The 24,551-nt window shown below is 51.3% G+C and overlaps 1 protein-coding gene and 1 non-coding gene across 2 annotated transcripts in view; one reads left to right on the top strand and one right to left on the bottom strand.

The window, feature by feature from the left end:
* The window catches only part of CDH23 (cadherin related 23), a 428,638-nt gene that overhangs the window by 312,303 nt on the left and 91,784 nt on the right, over positions 1-24,551 (bottom strand). Inside the window, exons 4-6 of the mRNA XM_061181180.1 lie at positions 14,324-14,466; positions 13,578-13,625; positions 13,373-13,465 (exon numbers count right to left, since the gene is read on the bottom strand). Coding sequence (XP_061037163.1) covers positions 13,373-13,465; positions 13,578-13,625; positions 14,324-14,466 — 284 coding nt within the window. The remainder of the gene's footprint in view (positions 1-13,372; positions 13,466-13,577; positions 13,626-14,323; positions 14,467-24,551) is intronic.
* Positions 20,246-20,318, top strand: TRNAG-CCC (transfer RNA glycine (anticodon CCC)). Its single transcript has one exon. It is a non-coding gene; the product is annotated as a tRNA-Gly (tRNA).

A 24,551-nucleotide genomic window follows, 5' to 3' on the forward strand; every position in this document is an offset into this window, starting at 1 on the left:
TTCTAGCGGCCACACTCATTCCTTGGCTCATGGCCTCTTCTTCCTTGGTCAGACCAGCAGCATAACAACTTCAAATCTCTCTCTCTGACCTCTGATTCCATGGTCACATCTCCTCTGATTCTCCTACCTCCGTCTTATAAGGACCCTTGTGATTACAGTGGGACCACACAGATCAGCCAGATATCTCCCCATGAAGGCCCATAACTTCATCACACCTGCAAAATCCCTTTTGCCACGTGAGGTAACATAGTCCCAGGTTCCTGTGATTAGGATGTGGACATCTTTGGGGCTACTCTTCTACCTACCATACCCCAGTCCCATTAGATGACACCCTTTCCTCCAACATCCCTGAGTGAGGTGCCCTCATTTCCCACTGCTGCCTGCAAACTCCGGTGAGACCAGGCTCAACCCTTCTCTGAAGGCCTTGGTGGGGGACTCGCCAGCACTTCTGAGCTGCCTTCAGCATCAGGCCTTGGGAACAGAGCACACCAGGAATGGTGCATGAAAAGGGGGGAGTGAACAGCCGTGCAAAGGCTCTGTGGCACAATGCCCTCGGGCACCAGAAAGAAGGTAAAGGCACAAGAAAGCACAGAGCCAAGGGGAGGTGAAGAAGGGGCTGGGGCCAGACCCTGCCAGCTTGGTGGGATTCTGGTCACCATCCTCAGAACACCACAGAAAGGTTTTAGTGACATCCCTTGCACATCACAGGGACTCAGTACAATTGAATGAATGGATGGATGGAAGAATGAATGCAGGAGCCTGTCTACCTTCCTTCCTTCCTCACCAGTGACCTGCCCCAAACCTCCCTCCTGCACAGCAACAGTTAATGGCATCTCCCAGGCTTGCTCACTTATTTGTTTCCCCACGGCTGCTGTCACCGACCCGTGCAGCTCGAGCGTGGCTCCGTGGAAATGTCTGTAATCGCCAGCACACTTTAGGCATTACTTCCACACCATTTAGGGCTTTCCGCCCCAATACCTGCTGTTGCATTTCCCTCCATCTCCATCTTTTGGGCTGTGTTGGGTGGATTTTTTGTTGTTTTTTTAAAAGGTCTCGTGGCCCCTGAGTTTGGGGAATCTGATGGTTTGGAGAGGTGGGAAGAAAGACAGTGCTTTGGGAGATTTATTATTCCTCTCCCGTTGCCCTGGCCCTGCCCCAGGCCTGAATAGAGAAGGGAAAAAAAAAACAACAATCACTTCAAGCTGCTAAGAAGCCTGTAAAGATTTTTGTGTTTTCTCACGCAGGCCTGAGACTGGGTTGCTGGTAGGAGCTGCAGCTTTGTGGAAGCCTGAAGGTGCCGGAACTCAATAAAAGTCACTTCAACCAAACACCTCCCCCCCGTCCACCTTCTCCAGACCCAAGGCTGGCCTCTCAGAAGCCGGCAGGCTTACAATAAACCCCAAACCCCAAGTGGATACGCTGGGGGTAAAATGCATTTGGACTCACTTTGGGGGGCAGTTACAGAGAGGACAGCATCTGGGACTAGCTGTGTAGCCTTGGGCAAGTCACTTAACCTCTCTGGGCCCATTTCTCCAGCTATAATATGAGGACAAGCACACCCTTCTTACCAGGTGAAAGACTTCTATGAGGATCGAAGGAGACTGTATGAGGGAAGGGGCCCACATCCTTTTTTCCCTTCCCCTTCCTCTCAACCCAAGTTTCAACCACTCCATTTAGTTTCTCGTGCAGCCTCCTGCCCTAGCACTCAGGCAGCTCCATATCCACCTGCACAGATGACCCCCGACTAGGGAGGGGCTGCCTAGAGGTGATGCCCACAGGTGATAGTCCTTTCAGCCTTGCCGTGTGTGGGCTGTAGGCTGAGCCCTGCACATGCATCATCTCATGTCACCTGCACAGTGGCGACCCTGCATCAGCACCACACCCATTTAATCAGAGGCAGGAAGTTTCCTAGGGACTCACAGATATAAGTTGTGAGACCAAGATTCAAACCATTAACCTAACAACTGTGGGAAGTGACCTCTGAGACGAAGCTGGCTGCCTCTACCCCGGGTCTTAGGTGATGATCAAAACCTAATAGAATGTATACCATAAAATGAAAACGCACAAAAGTAATCCATGGGGTTAGAAGCCAGGACAGTGCTTACTTTCTGGAGGGAGGAGGAAGGACTGGAAAAGTCACAAGGGGGCTTCTCGGAGCTGGAGAGGTTCTGTTTCTTGATCCAGATGTGGTAACACAAATATGTTCACTTCGCAATTAACTCATAAACTTATGAACACTTACGATTGTTCACGTCTCTATATGTACGCTTAGGTAACACGTAGACTCAAAAAAAAGGAAGAAAAGAAAGGAAGGAAGGAAGGGAGGGAAGAAAAGAAAAGAGAAGAGAAAAGAAAAGAAAACTCACGAAGCCTGCAGGGCCGCTGGAGAAAATACCCCAGGGGTTAATCTGTCCCAGTTGCATGAGGCTTTAAGTTCAGGGCCTTCCTGTCCATCCTGACCTTGACGCCCACTATGGATTGGACAGGCTCAGGACTAACAGTCCCATTTAACAGAGGGGAAAATTGAGCCCTGGAAGGGGGAAGCAACTCACCCAGCCACAGGTGGTGGGGTTCCTGTCCACTCCAGGCTAGAGCTCTCCCCACTTTAACTTGCTGAGCTGCACGGACAGGTGACAAGACAGGAGGGGCTGCCCACCGGCTGAGCCCGCCCGAGGAAGACTCAGCACCCAGACCTGGGACTGGTTGGCCTCTCTTGCCCATGAGGGGCCCTGGGGCCACCCCAGGAAGGAAAGGCCAGGCCAAGGTTAGGAGGCAGAGGGTTGGCCCAGGAGTGGGGTTTAGAAGCCAGGATGCACGGAATGGGTGTAGGAGCAATTCCAAGGGCAGGGACTAAGAGAGGCCTGTGCCTTCAAGTCCAGTGGAGAAGACCAAGTGAAGGGCCTAAGTATGATCCCAGTGGGCCACCTCCAAACGGAATAACCCGGGCAAGTCTTCCAACTCCTCTAATACTTGGCTTGCTTATCTGTAAATGGTGACAGAGAGGACCAACCTCCCCCGCCCTCCCCCACCGGCTTGCTCTGAGGAAGGAAGATTAGGGTCTGGTTAAATAGTAGGAAGGAAGACGGTGCAGTGGGTTTGGGTGAGAGCATCTCGGGGGAGGGCACAACATGAACAAAGGCAGGGCGGCAGGAAAGTGACCACCCTGTAGTGAGGATCCAGGACAGAGAGGACAAGAAAGCTGGGAGAGTAAAGCCTCATGCAAATGGAATGGATTTCAACGTAGGGTTTGTGCTAAGAATGGTGGGAGGCACAGCTGGGCTCACACTGGGAGATAGCGAGAGGGGAAGGGTCAGTGGAAAAGGCCTCCAAGCCCCTTCCCTCTCTCGGGGGCAGGACTGCGAGAGGGGACAGCCTGAGCCTGTGACCCTCCTGGACAAGGACGTGACCAGGCATTCGGCTCTGTGTGGCTGGCAGTACCCCACACCGGGGAGGCGGGCTGGCCAGTGGATGGTGAAGACAGCGAGCGGGGACGATTGCATTGCACCTAGTGATTACGCCCGGGTGAAATCTCTCAGGCGCATTATCACATCTGGAGAGAAGAGCGGGCTTTTTAATAGACGGACAGGAGGCTTCTACTTAAGGTTATTATAAAGAGGGAGAACTCAGCCCCTCCCAGCTTCCAGCCAGCACCACAAAGTTGCAAAGTAATTAAAGGCTGCTAAGGAATCAGAGAAATTATAATAATTCCATCACCGGAGACCTCTCTCCCTCTTTCTCTTTCTCTCCTTTTCTGGTAGAAAACAAGGTGGGTCAGGCAGTCTGCGAACGCATCACAACAAGCTTACTGTGTGGGCCCTCAATGTTATGGGGGGCTGCCTGGCCTGTCCCCAAGCCATTTTGACAATATCCGAACTTGTTACGGTAAGTAGAGGGGCTGAGACGAAAATCACAGAGCAATTTCTGAGAAGAGGAAAGGCAGGACCGCGTGTGGTCGGTCCACACCCTCAAGTGGGCTTTTCATCGAGAAGGCAGATTGCCAGGCCACGGCTCCTGGGGTGTGGGGTGCTATGGAAGTCCGGGAGGCAGCACCCGCTGGGCCCCCAGCCCAGCTCTGGACATCCACCTCGGAGAACGGCGCTGCGCCTCCACCCAGGGATGCACTCAGTCTCACCACGGGTCTGGAAACCGTCTCCCTGAGCATCTTCCCTGGTTACGTTAGGTCTTCAGTGGTTTGCCACTGATTTACCAGGTGACCTTGGGCAAATCTTTGACCCTCTCTGGCTTTGTTGATCTCTACAGAATGTGTGGTGGGATGGAGTCACCTCGACGGTCCTTCTGGTGCTGGTTTCAAGGAGTCTACTTGAAATGCTCTCTGCCTATTACTAGTTATTTCTAGGTGACTCTGTTTCCATTTTTTCCTTGTCACATCTTTGTTTCATGTTTTCCTCATGTTTCCTGTCTCCCACTGGACTGTAAGTTTCTTGTCCACTAACACCCCAATATCAACCAATCAGTCCACAGCAACGGAGCCTACCTGTCGAGCTCCTTGGCCTTCTAAGCAACTTTCCTGAAGTTCTCTGGGAACTTTTCAGAACAATAGGAATGCCGATCAGCTACCCTGTGGATGTGCTGCTTCATACACATGCTCTCATTGAACTGTCACAACAACCTCAATGTATCCCTATTTTATAGATGAAGAAACAGAGGCTCCAGGAGGCTAAACCCCTTGTTCACGGCCTCCCAGTGTGGAGTGAGAGCCCATGTGTGTCTGCCTCCATCACAGTGTTGCAGTAGGGACCAGGGTCCCTGTGTCACAGATGGGGCTCAGGTTCTCACGATGCAGTGAAGCCACAGCTGCTCCTGGATGCACAAGGGACCTTCTTCAACCCTCTGTTTCCTAAACCTGTTCTCCCACCCAAGATCTAAGGAAACCTCACTGCCTGGAGGAAAAGGGGTGCAGGCAGGAGTTTTACACCCTTCCTCCAACAGGGCCCCACCACGGGGGAGAGGAGAACAGTAAAGAGAAAGGGAGATGAAAGACGCCAGATGGACTCCGGCGCACGAGGCTGACAGCCCAGCAATGCTGCAGGAACATCTCCAGCAGGCAGCTATCATCTCCTTCCATTTAGAGGTTCTTTATTTAAAGGGCGGGGGGCACAATAAAAGGTATCCCGGCACGTGCCAGAGAATCCCTAATGCACATGAGCTGGGCTCCACACACAGTCCCCTGCTTCATATTCATGGCAGGGGGTCCTGTAGTCATTGCAATGGAATTATATGGGCCCCCAAAGACTCCCAGAGAGAATCGGTGTGGAAACCGACGTAATTAAAAACATTATTACCATTCAGACAAAATAATAATTTCAATCACATCTGGGCTCCTTCCGTTTCCTGCTGCCACACTGTCCTCTTTCCTTGTGTTGAGGGGGGTGGTGGGTGCCCACAGCCCTGGCCACGCCCCACGGGCATGGAAGGAGCTGCCACAGGGATCTCGGGGGATGGGGGTCCTGGGTTTCACTCCACAGGGCGGAGGAGGGAGCAAGGAGCTTCGGACTGTGTAGCTAGGCTGAGCTCTCTGGGCCTGGGTTTTGTGGGACTCCATTTACTCCCTCCTGGGCACCCAAGACCAAGGAGGAGGTGGCAGAAAGATGTTGACTCTTCCCTGCGGGCAGGCTGAGCAGCCTGGCATTTACCCATGTGTGGGTCTCTGACTTCTCACGAAAATGTGTTGCATTCACATTTGGGGACTGAAATCTTGGAGGCTACCTCTGGGCGCACACTAACCCTGCAGGTCACACGGAAGGGGCATCGCTATGACCATGGCTGGGTCCTGACCATTGAGGATGGTCCTCACTGCAGACAGTGGGCAGTGGGCTCTGAGTGAAACTTCTCCACTGAACTCCCATAGCCTGTGCATGGGGCTGTGTGACAGCATCCAGCCCTGGATGGGAGGAAGCCTGTGCTCGGAGCCCAGAGTCCCCAGCTCGTCTCCCTGGGCAACATTTGGCAAACCACAGCAGGTCATGGCAAAGTTGCAAAAAGACCCATGCAAAGATGTTGAAAAATGAGAGAGAGAAAGACTATGGCTCTAGTTGCAAGCATATCTGATGCCAGGGGACTTAGGGAAAGCAGTCATCTTGTACTGGCCTCAATTTCTCTCATCTTGAAAATGGGAAGAATAACTTTCCCCTGACTTACAGAGTTGTCATGAGGACAAATGAAAGACAGTGAAAACACTAGGACATAGAGAAGACATTACTTAAATAAGTGCACACATACCCCACCACAAGACTGTAGAAATAGGCAGCCCTATTGCTTTGCCCATATGCATATCTTCATTGCTACAAGCCCAAAGCTCACTGTCCTTGCTGATGCAGGCTGAGACACCCGCCTGCTGGGAGAAAAGAGGGGTTCCAGGTATCCGTCACTGTGCTGATAGCAGGGGGAGACCAGAAAAGGCACAGGCACCGGCTGCTCACCGAGGGACAGAGAGACATGGCCCAGGGTTGCCACCTGGCTAGAACAAACTACTCTGACTCTGGCCAGCAGGATCCAGAGCCCCTGAAATGATTTATTGGCCTCCCTCTCCCAGATCAATAGGCAGGTGGTTATAGATGCAGAGGGGGCCCCCGGGCACCGTGGCCCCGAGGTATAAATTAATATGGCCTGTCAAGGGTCTGCCTCTCCTGGCGTGGGAGATGACACTCTCATGAGCAGAGCTGACACCTCAGGGGGGACGGCAGGCACAAGCCAGTGGAAGTCCCCCTCACCCCCCCATCTCTCTCTGCAACCTGGGGATGCAGTTTATAAATCATTCAGCATCTGATGGGCACTCCTTGAGGAGGGCAGCTGGGGGCACTGCTGTAGGGCCCAGTGGGTGCTAGTAAGTTTGGCAAGTCCACCTCCTCAGGCTCTGGGCCACTCCGGGCTCCCCACATGCCCACGGCACATGGGATGGCATGGCTGAGATTCAGGAATTGGCAGGCAACAGAGGGCATCAGTGAGCACCAGCAACGAGCTCTTTGCATAAATGCTCCTGCTGTCCTTCCAGCCACCCAAGAGGCACAGGAAGCAAAAGGGCTCTGCCCATTCGTGAAGTTCACGTCCAAGGGACAGGTCCTAGACTGGGTGCTGAGGACGCACAGGTGACCAAGCTCTGTTCCTGTTCTGTCTGACGGGAGAGACGGACATACAAACAACAACTACGACCATGAGCATTTATTGGGCATTTACACTGGGCTCTATGCTAAGTACTTCTCTTACATGGTCCCATACACTTTAATCCTCACAACAATCTTGCAAGGCAATATAATTATTTCCATTTTGCAGGTAGAATTGAAGCTACCTGCCAAAGAACCCATAACCAGACTTGTCTCTGAATCCTGGCTCCATCCTTGCCTAGCTTTGGGCAACTTATACAACCTCTCTACTTCCCCGTCCACATCTGTAGAATGCCAACATGAGCGGCTACCCCATGAGGTGAGGACTCAGTGAGCTCCCACACTGGAAGTATGGCATTGGGCACATAGGAAGCTCTGAATTACAACAAAACATCAAATTATTATTATCATTAGAGAAATGAATTATTTACTTTGTTTCATTGACAAAAGATTGACAGGAATACTCTTCTCCCTGTTTTCCCATCTCTAGTAAGGATATACAAGGAGTAACTTTCATTTGTCTTTATTAAGTGACATGGAGAGATGGTGTGGCCTAGTGGGACCCAGCGCCAGGAGCCCCGGGTTCTGGCTCCGATCCTGTCCCCAGCCAGCTTTGAGGCTCAGGCAAGGACTCTCAGGTCCCAGTACCACCCGTCCCCACTTCTAGCCTCATCCCCACCTTACAGCTGGTCACCCGAAGCCAGGGGTGACAAAGATCTATGCAGGACCTGTCCATCACAGAAACTGGGGAGGGACCCAGAGGGCCCAGGCCCACTTCCAGCCTGGCTTTGTTTCTACAAGGTAACAGCGGGCACCTGCAAGGGACACACACACCTATACAGTCACTGTCTCGCCTCAGCAGGATCTCTGGTCAGGAGTTAGAGCTCATGTCCCTCTTTGGGAAATTCCAATATATGAAAAGAAGCTAAAGGATCACAGAAAGTACTGATATTCAGAGACAACATAATCTGCTTCTCTGACTAACAAACTCCTACTCATCCTCTAAGGTCCCAAACAAATAGCCCCCATATATAGACCAGGTCACTCCTTCCACAGTCCCCTCCATAGGTCTATGCCTTGCACCCTACTTTGCACATTCTAAGCTACCATAGCATTTAATACATTTAGACGTAGTTAGACATCTACTTACTTGTTTTTCTCTCTGTAAAATTACCTTCCCTGAGCACAAAGACCCTGGTCTCAAACACCAGTAGTTTACGGTGACTGAGTGTGGCTCAATTCTGTAGTTTATGGTGTGGCTAACATGTATTATGAGCCACAAACTGGGCTAAGGGCTTCTCCTACCTGCCTTATTATAGCTCTCACAATAACCCCACAAGGCAAATATTGTTGCCCATCTTATAGACAAGAAAACTGAGCTCCATAAAGGTTAGATTCCTTCCAAAGTTGTACAGCTGGCAAACAGTAGAGTCTGTTTTTTCTAGCTTGCACATCCAAGCCAGCTGAAAACCCCTGGGCCCTGCTCCATAGCTGTTCAACAAATGTTTGTGTTCATTTCAAACGATTTGAGTGGATCAAAGCACAGCGGATCAGATTTGGGCTTTGAAGAATAGGCAGAATAGAGTTAGGCTGAGAGAAGAAAGAAAACACTCCAGTACTAGTTAGAAGAGTACAAAGTGTGTTTTAGAAGAAAAGAGAGAGTCACAGACACACGCTCAGAGGCACTGGATCAGCCCCTTGGCTGACAGGAGGATTCGTGTTGAGGAATACCAGAAGATAAGTTGAGAAAGGTAGGTTGAGGCCAGATGGATAAAAGCCTCCACTGCCCAGCTAAGGAGGCTGAACTTCTCAGAACTTCAATGACATGGCCATCCCTGACACTTCAGAGGCCCTCCTTGACCTGAGGAGCCACCTGGCACCATCTGGCTTCTAACCTCATGCCATCCTCCTGCCCAAACACCCAGGCCCTAGGGTCACCTCCCCAGGGCACAGCTGGAGGGCTGAGGGGCGGGGCCGGGAGGAGGGACACAGGGGGTGGGGCAGCGCTGAAGGTCAGCGAGGTGGGCACGCACCCCTAACAGAGGTGCTGGAGCAGCGTCGCTGGGCACAGACACAGGCAAACACGTCTGAGCAAATTGGAACGCCGTAAAAGTCTATTACAGCAAATCAAACAGCAGTCAGCATGACAGCCATTAGGCTGAAATGAATACACAGGGGCTTAATGAGGTCTGTCAAGGCTGGCTTGGTGAATTAAGTTGCCAATTCTAGCAGGATTTCCCTTTTCTTTACGGACTTGAAAGCATCCATGCTGCCTCGTTAGGGCTTCGACAAGTGAATTGCAGGGCCTTTCACCCTGATAAAATGGATAATTACATGTAGAACAGCTTAGTGAGGGGAGAGGGGTGGGCAGGAGGGGCACCAAGAACAAACAAACCAAAACACACCTGCCCGGCTTAGGCTGGGGCTTTCAGAGGGAGAGGGGGCAGGGCTGGGTGGGCAGGGGGCGGGTGAGCTTCTCCCAGGAAAGGGGCAGTGCCTGGTCTTGACCCGCCTCCCATCTGCTCCTATTCCAGGCCTGAGGTTGTGGGTCCCCATGGGTGATGTCTCTAGGCAGCTGTTGACAGGTTGAAAGTTCTCCTCAAAGATGGGCTACCCCAGCACCTCTCAGAAACCCTCTGATGGGGAGTGCCACAGATATTATCCTCCAGGGCTTGCTGTTACCATGGAGTTAAAAATGCAGCTTCCTGGGCCAGCTGTCCCCCAAATACTGATTCAGAATTGCAGGGGCGGACTTCCCTGTTGGCGCAGTGGTTAAGAATCTGCCTGCCAATGCAGGGGACACGGGTTTGAGCCCTGCTCTGGGAAGATCCCACATGCCGCAGAGCAACTAAGCCGTGCACCACAACTACTGAGCCTGCGCTCTAGAGCCCGCAAGCCACAACTACTGAGCCTGTGTGCCACAAATACTGAAGCCCGTGTGCCTAGAGCCCGTGCTCCGCAACAAGAGAAGCCATCACAATGAGAAGCCCGCGCACCGCAACGAAGAGTAGCCCCTGCTCGCCGCATCTAGAGAAAGCCTGCGCGCAGCAACGAAGACCCAACGCAGCCAAATTAATTAATTAATTAATTAAAAAAAAAAAGAATTGCAGGGGCCCGGGAATATGCCTCCTAACAGTCCCCCAGGAAATTCTGATGGGGTATGTTTGGGAGCCTCTGATTCATCACCTCTCCGGCACTCAGTACTAGATGGCTTCTGAAACACGGGGTTCTCCTGCTTCTGCTTGTATAACTTCAGGGATGGGGAACTCAGTACATCCTCAGCAGGGCAGGGGAGTAGATTGTGGGGTGGGTCTCATTAGAAAGTTCTTCCATATGTAGACCTAGATTTACCTCCCTGTAACTTGTTCCCCATGCCTATCCCTGGGTTTTGGACACAACAGACCCAAACATTATCAGGGTCCCTAGCGCTGGGGGGAGTGGAGGTTGGGAAGGTTAGGGATGGTGTGCAGGTGGCTAGGACGACCAAAAGAGGAGCTGAGTGGATGGAGGCAGCCACTGGAGGTCTTTGTCAGCCCTCAAGGAATAATGAAGTACTGGAGGATAAGAAAGGAGCCTCTCCTGCTGGGATTCCTCCTCAGATCACAGCATGTCAGTCCTGGAAGGGGCCTGGCCCAACTCCCCAGTTTAACAGCTGTTGGAGTTGAAGCCAGCAGAGGGGCAGTGACAGGTCTAAAGTCTCACCCAGCCAGTTGCTGGCACAATCAGGACTAGAACCCAGATGTCTTGACCTCCAGTCTCCCTCTTCCCACCATACAACACAGGAGCTCCGCTGCTCACCTTGGTGAGCTTCTCCTGGAAACCCACCTCCTCCTGGAAGCCTGTTGAGATTTCTCTGATCACTCTGGCAACCCCTCAAGACTGATGCCTCACAGGGTCTGCAGTGCCCCCTGACTCCCTGGTTTGCATTCTCATCCTATTCACATCCATAGGGCCTCTTTCACTGAATTGTGCTTCTCAAGGACAAGGGCCTGGGGTTTCCAGGGTGACTTCAATGTAAGCAGGAGACCCCTGCCTGAATTCTGGGCCAGGACCAGCAGACTCTTCCCTGGTACTCCAGCTGGGACTTGAGCCAGGCAGCTAAGCTCTAGCTCAGGTGACCACCCCTGGCCAGGGCTGGTCAGTGCCAAGCCACCTCGGGTCAGGAGGGGCCAGGCCTCCATCCAGCTGACACCATATCCCCAGTGGCCACACGGAGCAGCCCTGAGCAGGGCATCGAGTATCAGGCCACCGAAGTGACCCGATAGGGAGGTTTACATGCAAGCTAGTAAACCACACAGGCCTTCTTTCAAGGACTGTGTGTCCTTCCAGCCGGCCCCTCTTGGCCTACCGTCTCCTCATCAGATGGGCAGGAGGCAGGCCATTTTATCCCACCTGTCCTCTGCTTTTATCAGATAAGGAGGACCATGGCCCAGAGAGGTTAAGTGACATGCCCAAATGGACCCAGCAATCTGGGAGCAGAGCAGGGGCTAGGCCTGGGGTCTCTGGCCTCTGGTTCTGGCTCCCCTCATTATATATTCCTCTGGCCTCCCAGGTCTCGGTGCAGTGAGAGCCTGGCACAGCGCCAAGCCCACAGCAGATACTCAATAAATATTTGTTAAATAAACGAATGACTGAAGAGGCTCTCTCCTTGGAGGCAGAGGCCTTTGGAGAATCCTGGGGGATTCCAACAGGGTGGTGTTGGAGGTCACATCTTCTCCTGGCAAGGGAGAGAGGAAAAGGCTGGCCCTGGCCCAAGGGCTGGGGAGCAGGGATGCGACCCCTCATCCCCTTGCTATTGCTGCTGTCTGCTGCCCCCTGTGAGGGAAGGCAGAGGGCAGCCATGCCTGCCAGGATGGCAGCTGAGCAATGGGTCCAAGGCTCATTAACTCCGAGCTGTGCCCTTGGTTTCTGAGCCCGGGCCTGGAGTGCAGGCTGGCACGTAGAGACCCTTAATTAAATTAGGGAGACTTCCAAATGAGCGGGGGCCCGGAGCCAAGCTGCAGTTCTGGGCACATTGGCCACAGCTCAGGGCACCGTGTCCTCATGCTCGGGACTGCAGGCTCTCTCTCCCTATGTCCCACCCCATCAGGGGAAGGGCATGAGTACCTCTGGTGTGTCCCACCTGCACATCTGTCCTATCTCACTCTGTCTGGCACAAGCACAGGACCCTTGGCTCACAGCTGAGTAAGGGGGGCCAGCAACCGGAACTTAGAGGCATGAGATCAGGTTTCTTTATCCCTGAGGAATCTGAAGCTGCCCTGGGAGTCAGGAGGCACAAAGTCAAAGCTGTGTGACCTTGGGCAAGTCACTCTCCCACACTGAGCCTCACTTTTCTCATCTATAAACTGAATAGATATTTTCTAAAGCTCTTTCAGTTTCCTGATCCAATGACCTATAACATAAAGGGGCTAGCACTCCAATGCCATGATGCCAGGCTGCCTCTCCCCGGTGGATTCCATCTCCCATCATTCCCATCCCAAACCTTTACTGCTGCCGCCCAACCCAGAGCCCCAAGGGCAGGCCTGAGGGACACCCAGTTAGAAGCTCTTTACCCTCCACCTTCAAGGTCTTTGAATCGCTGTCAGGCCAGAAGACTGCCATCAGCCACCGGGGAGAGGGACAGTAAGCAATGAGAACCCCGGGGCCATCAGGAGCCAGCAGCCAGCTTATTAACGAACTGTTCGTAATGCAATAATTTGCACTTTTCAATTACCAGCAATGGCTTGGTTTTACCCACACGCACTCTGGCAAATACACTGAGTACACAGACAACCCAAAGCAGCCGAAGGCCAGCAAGACAGCACAGGGTTCAAGAAAGAAAGCCCATTCCAGGTACTGCATGCACCTTGCATCCTGGGGGATCTGTTCTAGCCAAAGCTGGGAGGCCTGGGGTTAGGCCTGCCAACCTACCTGCCCAAGGCCCGCACCGGCTGTAAATGGAAAAAAGGTGCAACCTGCCCCTCCCAACCTCCGTCCTGTCCCTGACTCTGGCTGGAGTTGGGAGGGCTCATCCAAGGCAGGCCCTCTCTCAGGCACAAGGCTCCCACCAACCAGCTCTCCCCAACCAGCAGACAGGCCCCCTCAGAGGCGCCGGCTCAGTCACCAACCTGACCAGAGCTGGTGCCTGGGCTGAGGTGTGGGCAGGAGAGGAGGAGCTGGAACTGCCCTTTTCCCAGCATCAGCCTCCTCCCAGGTGGCCCCAGAGCAACAGGCCCCCAATGTCCCTCAAGTGTGACCCTGGGGGCCCCTACCTCAGGGATGCGGACACTGTAGGGCTGATTATGAAATGTGGGCGCGTTGTCATTCACGTCCCCGACCTGGATGTTCACCTTCCGCGTGATCACCTGGCAAGACAAGAGTGGGGAGCTAGCATCGGCATCAGCCTCCAGCCTCTTTCTACCCAAGGGCTCAGGAACCCCGCCTTCCAGGGAAGCAGGGGCCTTAGGCGACACTCACCCCCTGGTGGTCACTGACAGAGAACTCCACTGTGAACTCCGACTTGGTCTGAAAGAAAACGGAGGGAGGGAGGAGGTCAGAGTTAGAGAGGAGAGCTGAGGCCCTGAGTCCGGAGCCCTACCTGGTGGTGGAGACCCTCCAGCATTGCCCCAGGAGCTGGTCTGGGACTGGATATCTGAAGGCTTCCCTAAAGAATAAGCATTGCCTTCTGGGTTGGGGAATTAGGTTCAGAATATGGATCCTTCCCATAAAAGAGCAGTAGATTAGAAGTCAGGAATCTTGTTCTAATCTGGGCTCTGTCTCTAAATTGCTGTGTGATCTTGAGCAAATCACCTCTGGGGCCACTTCAGTGTGAGGAGAAAGCAGGGGGTAGGGTTTTGTTCAAACTCTTACCTTAATCTGCTAAGGGCTACCGCCATCAATTCCTGTGTCTCGGGAAAACGTCCTTTGGGGGAACATTTGTTGGGGGGTGTAGATGTGCACACTCCGTGGAGCCGCTATTCTACAGGGGAGGAACCCGAGGTCACTGTCCCTCTTGCCTATCCAGCGTTGCCCCTTACTTGGAGACACCCCAAACCACCCTATTCTAACCCCAAGTCCAGACATCAGCACTGGCCTTGGAAGAGGGACACCATTCAGGCAGGAAGATGCTGCTTCAGGGTCAGAAGACGACGAGCCATCCTCCCACAATGTGTGCTTCTGCCTCCCTAGGGAAGGCCAGGGGCAGAGGTCACGGCGGGTCATACCTCTCTGTCCAGCGGCTGCCGGAGCCACACCACGCCCGTGTCAGGCTCCACGGCAAAGAAGCGGGAGGCCTCCTCCCCAGACACGCCGAACACCAGGGGGTCGTTGTCCATGTCTCGGGCCAGCAACTGGGTCACAGAGGAACCTGAAGTACCCGCAGGAGAGAGCAGAGGGCAAAGACGGGAGGTTAGTTCATTCTTCAGCGCCTTACTCAGGTGGCTGAGTCCCTGTGGGGAGCAGCCGCCCAACAGACCACCAGCAGGTCACTGACTACCGCAAGACCCCTGTGCATCTTTGGCTCTGTCCCGGGCTCCCTGCCTCCACCCTGGCCACTTGTCACAGTGTGTAACAGGGAACTGTCATTCACCACGTTCTGTGACTTCTGCCTGTCCTCTTTTCTTAATTTAGAGAAGGAGTCCTCCAAGTGGCTCAGACGAGTGCAAGCTCCCAACCCTTCAATTCTTACATTCCAAGATGGGCACACTACTTAGCCCTAGCCACTCAGAGCACTCCATCTCCCTGGTCACAGTGATTGGTTCAGGGATGAGCATGTGACCCAAACTAGCCAATCAAAGCCAACCCTGGGACTTCTGCTGGAACAACTGGGAAAGTTGCTCTCCTTCCACTGGGGTTGCTAAATTGGTCCTGCTGGCAGCCATCTTTGGCACCAGAGGAAGAGCCTGCCTGAGGATGAGGCCAACGAGGAAGAAAACAGAGCCAAATGGTACATGGAGAGAGATTCCTGACGGTTTGAGGGTCTGCAGCCAAATATACCTGAAATTAGCAATTAGCTCCACCCTCTGGACTGCTCAGCTATATGAGCTAATAAATCACCCCCTCCTTTTTTTTTTTTTTTTTTCGGTTTTGCCTAAGTAAATTGAGTTGGATTTCTGTCTTTTGCAAATGGAAGCAATATTTTCTTTTTTCTTTTTTTTCCTGGTACAATAATGTTCATGGAAGCTTTATTCATAATAGCCTAAAACTGGAAACCAAAAAAAAAGAAAAAAGTGTCCATGAACAGTCAGATAGATTTTTTTTTTTAGGCAGATAGATTTAAAAACAACAAACAAACAAACCTGTGGTACATTCAATATATTTAAATCTCACAATAAAAAAGAAAAAGTACAAAGCAATATTTTCTAATTCAGAAAATTTTACAAAACCTGGCATTCATTCAACAGTGATTAGGTGCTGGCCTTATGGTAACCACTAGAGTACACAGAGGTTAGGAAGATTTGGAGCACCCTCAGGGAACTCCAGTCTAGAACTGGGTGACAAAGTCTAGCTCCTGTCCTCAATCAGAGGACTATGGTATTGCCTTCACCAAGAAACAAAGCCCTGGCCAGAGGCCACCCTGGGCATCAGGATGCCTGGCCTACAGCCCTGCCTAAGAAGTCCTAGAGTAGGTCATCTTCTCCTGGGGTTCACAGCACCCCTCACAAGGTAGGCTTCAGGTAGGGTGATCAACCATCCTGGTTTGTCTAGGACTGAGGCATTTCCCAGGATATGTGCTAAAACCAGGACATCCCAGACAACTGGATCAGCTGGTCACCTTAGCTTCAAGAGGTCCTTAAACTGCCAGGAACTGTGCAAAATGTTCTGAGTGTACAATGTGTCATTTTCTGCAGAGAGGGTCTATAGTCTCCATCTGATTCTCAAGGAGTAGTTAGGTTAGAACCATGGCCTTTGGCAAATCACTTCTTTTAAAGCCTCAATTTACCCTATAAAATGAGACGGACACTCTTCCTTTCCCACATACTGACTCTCATATTTACTGAATAGCTCTGATGATCTATTAATAGCTAAGGAAGGAAGGATTCTAAACTCTGGGAATTTTATCTAGAAGAGAATGTCGATGAGCTTTTCTAAGTCAACTTTTAAAAGACAATTCTAACATGACAATGAGAGCTAACATTTTGGAGCACTAACCACATTTCAGATACTGGGCTAAAGGATTTCTGTGTACTACCTAATTCAATTCTTCCTGTTATTCTCCCCACTTGTGGGGAGATAAGGTAACAAAGTGATTAAGTAATTTACCATGTCCACACAATTAGCAAAGGGCAGAGTTGGACTTCAAAGCCCAGGCATTCTGGCCCAGTGCCCACATTTGTTTCCACAGCCTTACAAATCTCAACACTTGATATGTGAACTCAAGATTCAGGACTTCTATGGACATGACCCTATCAGGCCCTAAGTGGAAGCCCAACACTTAGAAAAGGAAGATACTGGGCAATCATTAGGCTCTTATGATATGCCAGACATGGTGCTAACCCATTCACATGGGTTCTCTGATTAAATCCTCTCAGCAACTATGTTTGGTAGCCATTATTCTACCCATTATACAGATTAGGAAGTTGAGGCTCAGAAAGGCAAAGTAGCCTCTCCAAGGTCACACAGCAGAGTAGGACATGGCAGCATCCATGGTGATGAGAGGAGGTGAGAAGCAGGAGAAGGAGGAGTGAAATCATGGAACAGAGACCTTTTGGGGAGCCCAACCTTCCCATTTTAAAGATGGAGAAACTGAAGACATTTAGTAATTTGCCCAAAGTACAGTGGTGAGCAACAGCGTCAGGACTCAAACACAAGTTTCGAGACTCCCAGTACAGTGCTCTTTCCTAGATGAGGAAGGAGGAGGTACGTGAAGTCATAGATAAACCAAGCACATCTTCTCAAAGCATCTGTGTCGCTCAGTGACATGCAACCATTTTATTCTAAAACAAATGGGAATATAAAGGGAGTACAATATAACATTTAATTCATTTTTAAAGACACAACCTAAAACTGTGAAAGAATTTCCAGCCTCCCCCTGACTGCCGGGGACACACAGTTCCTTTCTGATACCCTCAGGGGTCCTTTAGTGGCAAAGTTTGAGGAACACTGAGCTACTTCCCAAGGCCTTGGGGAGATTCCACATGAGGAAACTGAGGCCCATGGGGGCCCTACTTGTCCCCAGTACAGCAATGAGTCCACGGCGGCCCCTCGGACTGGAAACCTCACCTGCCAACCTCCTTCAGGGCCCAGCCCACGTGGAGAATATGGGGCCAAGCTCCCAGCTGGCCGATGGGATTCCAGAAAGGCCACACTGACCCTCCAGCCAAGGTCATACAACTTGGCCCAGTATCCCAAATGGCTCTCTCAGGCTTGATGTTCAGGCTCTCCCAAGCTCGATGTTCAGGCTCTCCCAAGAAGGGGGGCGCTGGGCAGGACAGGGATGGGGCCATCAGCTGCTGTCACCCACCCTGTAATTTCCTGGACTTTTATCCATTTTCCCCTCAATTATGTGCTGCTCAAAATGGTCCTTTTCGGCTTCCTCACAGGCTCTTGCCTGCTCATGCCTTCTTTGTGTCCCAGGTAATTGCTAGTGACCTTTTCTAAGTGTACTAATTAAAGGTGCCAATTTAATCTTATATTTAAGACAAGACGCCCCGCAATTTTCCCACTGGGCACATACTCGCCCGCCCAACTGTCCTGCCATTCTGTAGAAGCTGGGCCTGGCTTTGGCTTCTCCAGGACAAGCAGCTCATTTCCCCATCAGGGAGGCTTCCAGCAACCTCTGTGTGCACCATTCAGACAGGAATGGAGCCAAGCTGTGGGGCCCAACCCCTGCCCAGTGCCCCCAGAAGCAGCCCCTCAGGAGAACCAACCCGGCTGTGGGATCCTGGGGTACACACACCACACTCTGGGTTTGTTTCCCACCTGGGAAACAGTATACCCTGCAACTCAGGCTGTGCAATACCTGGAGCTCTTTTTTTTTTTTTTTTAATTGCGGTAAAATATATATAACATAAAATGTATCATTTTAATCAATTCAGTGGCATGTGGTACATTCACAATGTGGTGTAAGCATCACCACTATCTGTTTCCAGAACATTTTCATCACCCCAAAAGGAAACCCATATCCATTAGCATTCCTCCCCATTCCCTCTTCCCTCAGCCCCTGGCAACTGCTAATCCACTGTTTATCTCTACAAATTTGCCTGTTCTGGATATTTCATATAAATAGAATCATATGATAAGTGCTGGCTTTTTTTTTTTTACTCAGCATAATGTTTTCAAGGATCATCCATTTGTAACATGTATTAGTATTTAATTCCTTTTTATGACTGAGTAATATTCCATTGTATGGGTATGCTATATTTTGTTTACCCATATCATCAGCTGATGGACATTTGGGTTGTTTCCCCCTTTTGGCTATTGTGAATAATGATGCTATGAATACCTGTGGACAAGTTTTTGTCTGAACACCTGTTTTCAATTTGGGGGAGGTGGGTATATACCTAGGAGTGGAATTGCTGGGTCATATAGAAACTCTATGTTTGTTAAACTTTTTGAGGAACCACCTAACCGTTTTTCATAGTAATCACACCATTTAAATTTCAGCTAACAATGAATGAGGCCTGGAGTTCTTTTCAGTGGTAAGAAGGATAATCAATGTTTCCCAGGGCTGTATGGTAGAGAGATGGGAGCTCGGCAGCCCTCCATAGCTGATCCTATTGGTACCCTGCCCGCTATGCCTTAGCACATACCATTGTCACACACACCAGTCCGACCTCCAGCTGCCAGGCCTGAAGGGTTCTGGCCATCAGAGACTGCTCTACCCATACACAGGACAAGCCAGTAGTGCCAGGGAACTAATGTCCCTGGTAGCAGCACTCAATGAATGACAGATGGAAGATGGCAGATAAAGAGTTGGTAGATAAATGCCCCAGCTCCCTCACCTCTCAGGGGGGTAACTCACAGGCCGTGTTCCACACTGGCTCTTGGAGGTCCCCCATGGGACTCATCTCCACTTGCCCACAGAGGTGACTTGGTTAAAGAAGCATATTTATGGCTTCCTTTCCTTCCCAGTCTCATGTCCTCACTCCCCGACCTGTGTTTCCTGGAATCTCCTCCCCGTAAACAATTTGCACTTGAATCCTCATCACAAGGTCTGCTTCTGCTTCGTAAGACCTCCTAAGACTGTGGTATCAGAATCACCCAGTGTGCTTGTTATAATACAGATTCCCAAGCCCTGCTGCCTCGATTGGCGGGGGGGACCCCAGAGTTTAAACGTTTAAACAGCAGGTCCTGTTCTTCCTGCAAGAGACTCTGACACACAGCCTGAGACTGGTTTATAGCAGGGTGATATTCAAATATTTAACAATGTTCACAGTACAGGCATCAACCAATCAGAAAGGATGCTGGCCATAAACAAACTGGACCAGTGAGTACTGCCTGTAAGTCAGCCTGGTTTATGGCTCACATTTTAGATGCAGAGAAAAGCTCCTCTGTACCCAGGATGATTTAAAGGCTCGGTCGTAGGGCTCTCGGCTCAGTCAGTGCTGCTGGAGGACTCTCTGCTCTTGGCCTCCCCCACCCTCAGTGGACGGGTAACCCAGAGAGTCTGGCCCCACCACCCTGTGCCAACTCAACCCAGGTCAGGGCCCAGCCTAACCTCATGGGTGGAAAGTGGAACTTTAAAGAACTTAAATCACTGTACACCTATGTTCATAGCAGCATTAGTCACAATGGCCAAAAGGTGGAAGCGACCCAAGTGTCCATCGATGGAAGAATGGATAAACAAGATGTGGCATCTACAGCCAATGGAAATTATTTAGCCTTAAAAAGGAAGGAAATTCTGACACATGCTACAACATGGATGAAACTTGCGGACACTGTGCTAAGTCTATGCTGATAAGCCAGTCACGGAAAGACAAACACTGGTATTATTTCACTTATGTGATGTCCCTAGAGGGGTCAAATTCATAGAGACAGAATGTAGAAGGGTAGTTGCCAGGGGCTGTGGAGAGGGAGGGTTGGGAGTTGTTGTTTAATGGGTTCAGTATTAGTTCTACAAGATGAAAAGAATTCTGGAGATTGGCTGCACAAGAGTGTGAATGTACTTAACACTCTCTATGCTTAAAAATGGTTAAGATGGGACTTCCCTGGTGGTCCAGCGGTTAAGACTCTGCGCTCCCAATGCAGGGGGCCCAGGTTCGATCCCTGGTCAGGGAACTAGATCCCACATGCTGCACCTAAAGACCTGGCACAGCCAAATAAATAAATAAAAAAAAAAAAAAAAAAAAAAAAATGGTTAAGATGGTAAATTTTAGGTTATGTGTATTTTACCACAATTTAAAGATTTAAAAACCAAAACTTAAACCAGATCACATCTAAGGCCCCAGTGACCTGACCTGAGATAATCCTCCCACTGTGTCTCACAAAGGGGTCCCTGGGCTTCCCCCCTCTGCCACGGTCTGCTTTCTGATCCTGAACACTCTGTGGCTGCCTCAGGGCCTTTGCCCTGGTTGTGTCTTCTGCCAGGAATATTCCACCCTAGGTCACTACATGCTACTCATTATTCACCTCTCAGGCCATGAGCTACCTTCTCGGAGAGGCTTTCCTCAAATACTCTATCATATAGGTAGAGTCTGTCTAAAGAGATGTCTCATCACTGTGTCCTCACACCCCAAGTCACTGCCTTCACAGCCCCTCCATCCTCTGAAATGATCTCGTTTACTCACTTGACTTGCTGACTGCCTGCCCCAACCCCCTATCTGCCACACAAACACACTTGTGTTAGCTCCATGGGGGCAGCAGCCTGGCCTGTCGTGTTCCCTGATGTATCCCTAAGCCTAACATGGGCTGGCATCCAGGAGGCACTCAGTAAATAGTCGTTGGGTAAATAAATGAATGCTGACAACTGCCTAGGGGTGTCGGGAGAAGATAGCCCCCCCCAAAGTCATGAAGATCTCTGAGCCACGACAAGAGGAGAGAGTACAGCAAGTTAACTCTTAATTATGTACACTAATGGACAGGAAAAAGCACAGATAATCAAAACCTACCAATGTCCAAACCAGAAGCACCTGGGTTTGGATGCAGGTGGAATCATATTGGGGCACTGGCTGATGGTCCATTCTCTCAGGAACAGCCCTGTACCCCATCCTGAGGCCATGACCTCTACCCTGGGGGTCATCAGGGGCAATGCACATTATTCTTGGGGCCAAGTACTCTTTCCTGGCAGCTACGTACCCCATCCTGGGGCCATGTACTCCATCATGGGGTCGAGTACCCTACCCTGGGGCCAAGTACCCCATTCTGGGCAGTGTACCCCATCTTGGGGGCCATGTACCCCATCCCTGGCAGTGTACCCCATCCTCGGGCAGTGAACCCTGTCCTGGAGGCCAGGGGCCCCAGTGGGAGTGGGGATCTGCTCAGCAGGCTTCGAATGCCCCTCCCTGGGATGCACAGGGCTGGTGACACATCCACCACAGTGGCCTCAGCTCCTCAGCAGCAGGCCACATCCGTCTTCCAGGCAAGGGGTGGACAATCACAGCTTCCTGTGTGGCCTTGCTGGGCCCATGCTGATTGCCGAGGTGACTGTTACTGTTATTATTGTTATTTGCACTGACGGGTGAGGCCTGGGATGGGCATGTCATGCACTCCTGGGGAGCTGCGACTCTTTACCTGCTAGACCAGGGGTGGGCCAGAAACTCAGGAAGGGCAGTGGCAGGCTGCAAGGCCTTTTATTTCATTTTTATGTTTTGGATTGGGGAAGGATGAAAGCTATGTTCCCCAAACCCAGGGAGGGTGCTACAGAATGAATAAAGGATAAGGAGAGTATACCGTGCTTTCTCCTTACAGTATCATCTTCTTAAGGCAAACCTTTGATTGTGCCACACCCTACTTAGACACCTCCCACAGTTCACACAGAATTAAAACAAAATTCCTTACTGAATAGCCAATGCTCCTCCCAACCTGTCCTCAACCCCCTGGCTGGTCACGGTCACGTTTCCACCACACCCTCTGGGCTCAGCCCAAAGCCCTACTGTCATCCCTCAATCACACCGGGGCCTCGCCTGTTCCTATACCTGTGCTGCTGCTGTTCCTTCAGCCTGGAAGTCCCTTCCTCCTTTCACTGCCTCTCAAATCCTGGTCACCCTTAAATGCATGCCTCAAATGCTACCTCTGTCATAAATATCTCCCTGATTTGTTGTCTGTACCTCTGCACAGCAGGGAGCGGGCATCACCCCTTGAAGGTAGAGGCTGATGTTCTGGGACACGCTTGGCAAATCTTCCCACCCCTCCATGATTAACTATCACTCATCTCTTGGGACGGAGGAGCTGGTCCATTCATTCCCCTACCCAAGCAAACATTACTAATCAATCACAGCTCCCTTTTCTGTTGAGTCTATATTCAACTTCAGAATCCTTCACAACACTGGGTTCCATACAGCCACTACTAATCAATCCTCAAAGGCATGTGAGAGCAAACCTTTTGCAATCTGTGACTTAAAAGGACTTCACATCAGCCGTGATCGACTGTCCCTTCCCAACCAGGGGCCAAGGATCTAGCAGTCTGCTTTTATCAGGCTCAGGGCAGTTAGGAGGGAGAGAATCACACTTAGAGTCTACAGGTGAGCTCAGAAACAAGGACTAATTACAGCGGAAATGAGAACCAAAAAAAGCCCCTTCTCATTTTACAGAGAGGAGCAGGGGTCCTGGCTGGAAGACAGCTGCTTGAGACAGAGCTGTGTATGGGTGAGTGGCTGAGCAAGGAGTAGCAGACAGTAGGCCCCCAACCCCAGATTACAGGCCGTGGGTTGTGCCCAGGTCTTTCTGAGAATAACCACTTGCCCCGCCCCATGGCCGTGGGCCTCCTGCACAAGCCCCACCCCCTTCAGGGAGGAAACCCCCTCACCCCCAACCCGTGGTCCGGAGGGACCTAGCTGCTCCAGCCTTAGTCTCTGCTGGAGCCAGGGGCTGCTGCCTTCCCCCTCTCCCCTGAGATGAGCCCCGTAGAGCCCGGGCTGGCTTGGAGCCTGCAATCTCATTTGTTTCCCCTCTGAGATCAGACAGGCCAGTGAAGTGCCTTGATTCCTGGGGATAATCTCATTTGTCTTAGGTTTCCCCTCCCCGCTCTCCTGCCTTCAGTCAGACTTCTTCCCTCTAATGCCCTGGGGTCCTGAACTTGGTCTGACCTCAGGGGAGCCAACTTTGTTTGGGGGTTATTTTGTGGTCCTGGGCCCCACGTACGCCGCAGCACGTACGCCGCAGTGAGATGTGAGGAGGCCCCCTCTCTCCAAGCCTGCCCTGTACTGGCCGACGCCCTCACGTTCATCAGAACACCCTTGTCCGGATAAATGAACTGTCTCTGTCTCCAGAGCCCACAGGCCCTCTTCAAGTCCTCTCTCTCCTACAGCTCCGTCCACTCAGCGTAGATGGCACGAAGTGCTTGGGGGAAAGAAACTAGCATTCAGTTAGAACTCAATGGTTTTCATTCATTCTCTGTCATCGATTTCTCACTATGGCCCCAGAGAGAGAAGTTAGCATCCCCACTACACAGACGAGAAAACTGAGGCTCAAAGGGATAAAATAACCTACCCAAGATCACATAGCTGGGAGGTAGCAGGACAAGGATTTGAACCCAAGTCTGTCTGACTCAGAATTCACGTTCCCTCCACCGCCATCACAGTTTTATCAAAAAGCCTTTTACTGAGCCCCAATCTGAGGCTTCCCTCTCCTTGCTCCAGGGAGACCCCCAGGGAGACTGACTGCCAGGGAGACCCCTAGGCCCCCTCCATGTTTTAGGCTGCTCTGGACTCCTGGGTTACTTGGCTGGTCTGAAGGTGAGCACCCTTGAGGCACAGACTATGGGGCCTCCCCTCCATTACCCTGGCTTTCCACAGCCCACTTATCACCAGCCAGGAAGATGGCGAGTTCCTCCTGAGAGTTGGAGAAGGGGCAGCTGGCTCATCTGGGCACACAGGTGCCTGATGGCTAAGGTGACAGGCTAATTCAGCAGAACAGAGAGAGACATTAAACAGAACAGAGTGATATAAGCTCAGAGGCTTTGGTGGCGGGGAAGGATAGGAGCTACGTTTATTTGAAAGTAATAAAGCACAAGAGCAAAGATCAGACATTAAATATTTGAGGGACCTGGCCCTAAGTCTCAGAATCCCAGAGCTGTTCTGCTTCTGGCACAACCGCGATAGAGTCGTCATCGCCAAGGGCTGCCTCGCCGGGCAGCAGACACCAACGTGCTCTAAGCCCCTATAAGCTTATGAATCACGGAGAGGTTGCTACTTGCCTAAAGTCACACAGCTCACACAAGGCAGAGCTAGGATTGTTCGGTGACCCTTCTAATCCCCATGCAGCAATTATAGTCCTTCATTCATTCACTCGGCAAGCATTGCCTGAGCACCTGCTCTGTCCTGGGCACTGCTCTAGGCACTGGTGATACAGCAG

Source organism: Eubalaena glacialis, chromosome 1, assembly GCF_028564815.1.
Source record: "Eubalaena glacialis isolate mEubGla1 chromosome 1, mEubGla1.1.hap2.+ XY, whole genome shotgun sequence".
NCBI classification, from domain to species: domain Eukaryota; kingdom Metazoa; phylum Chordata; class Mammalia; order Artiodactyla; family Balaenidae; genus Eubalaena; species Eubalaena glacialis.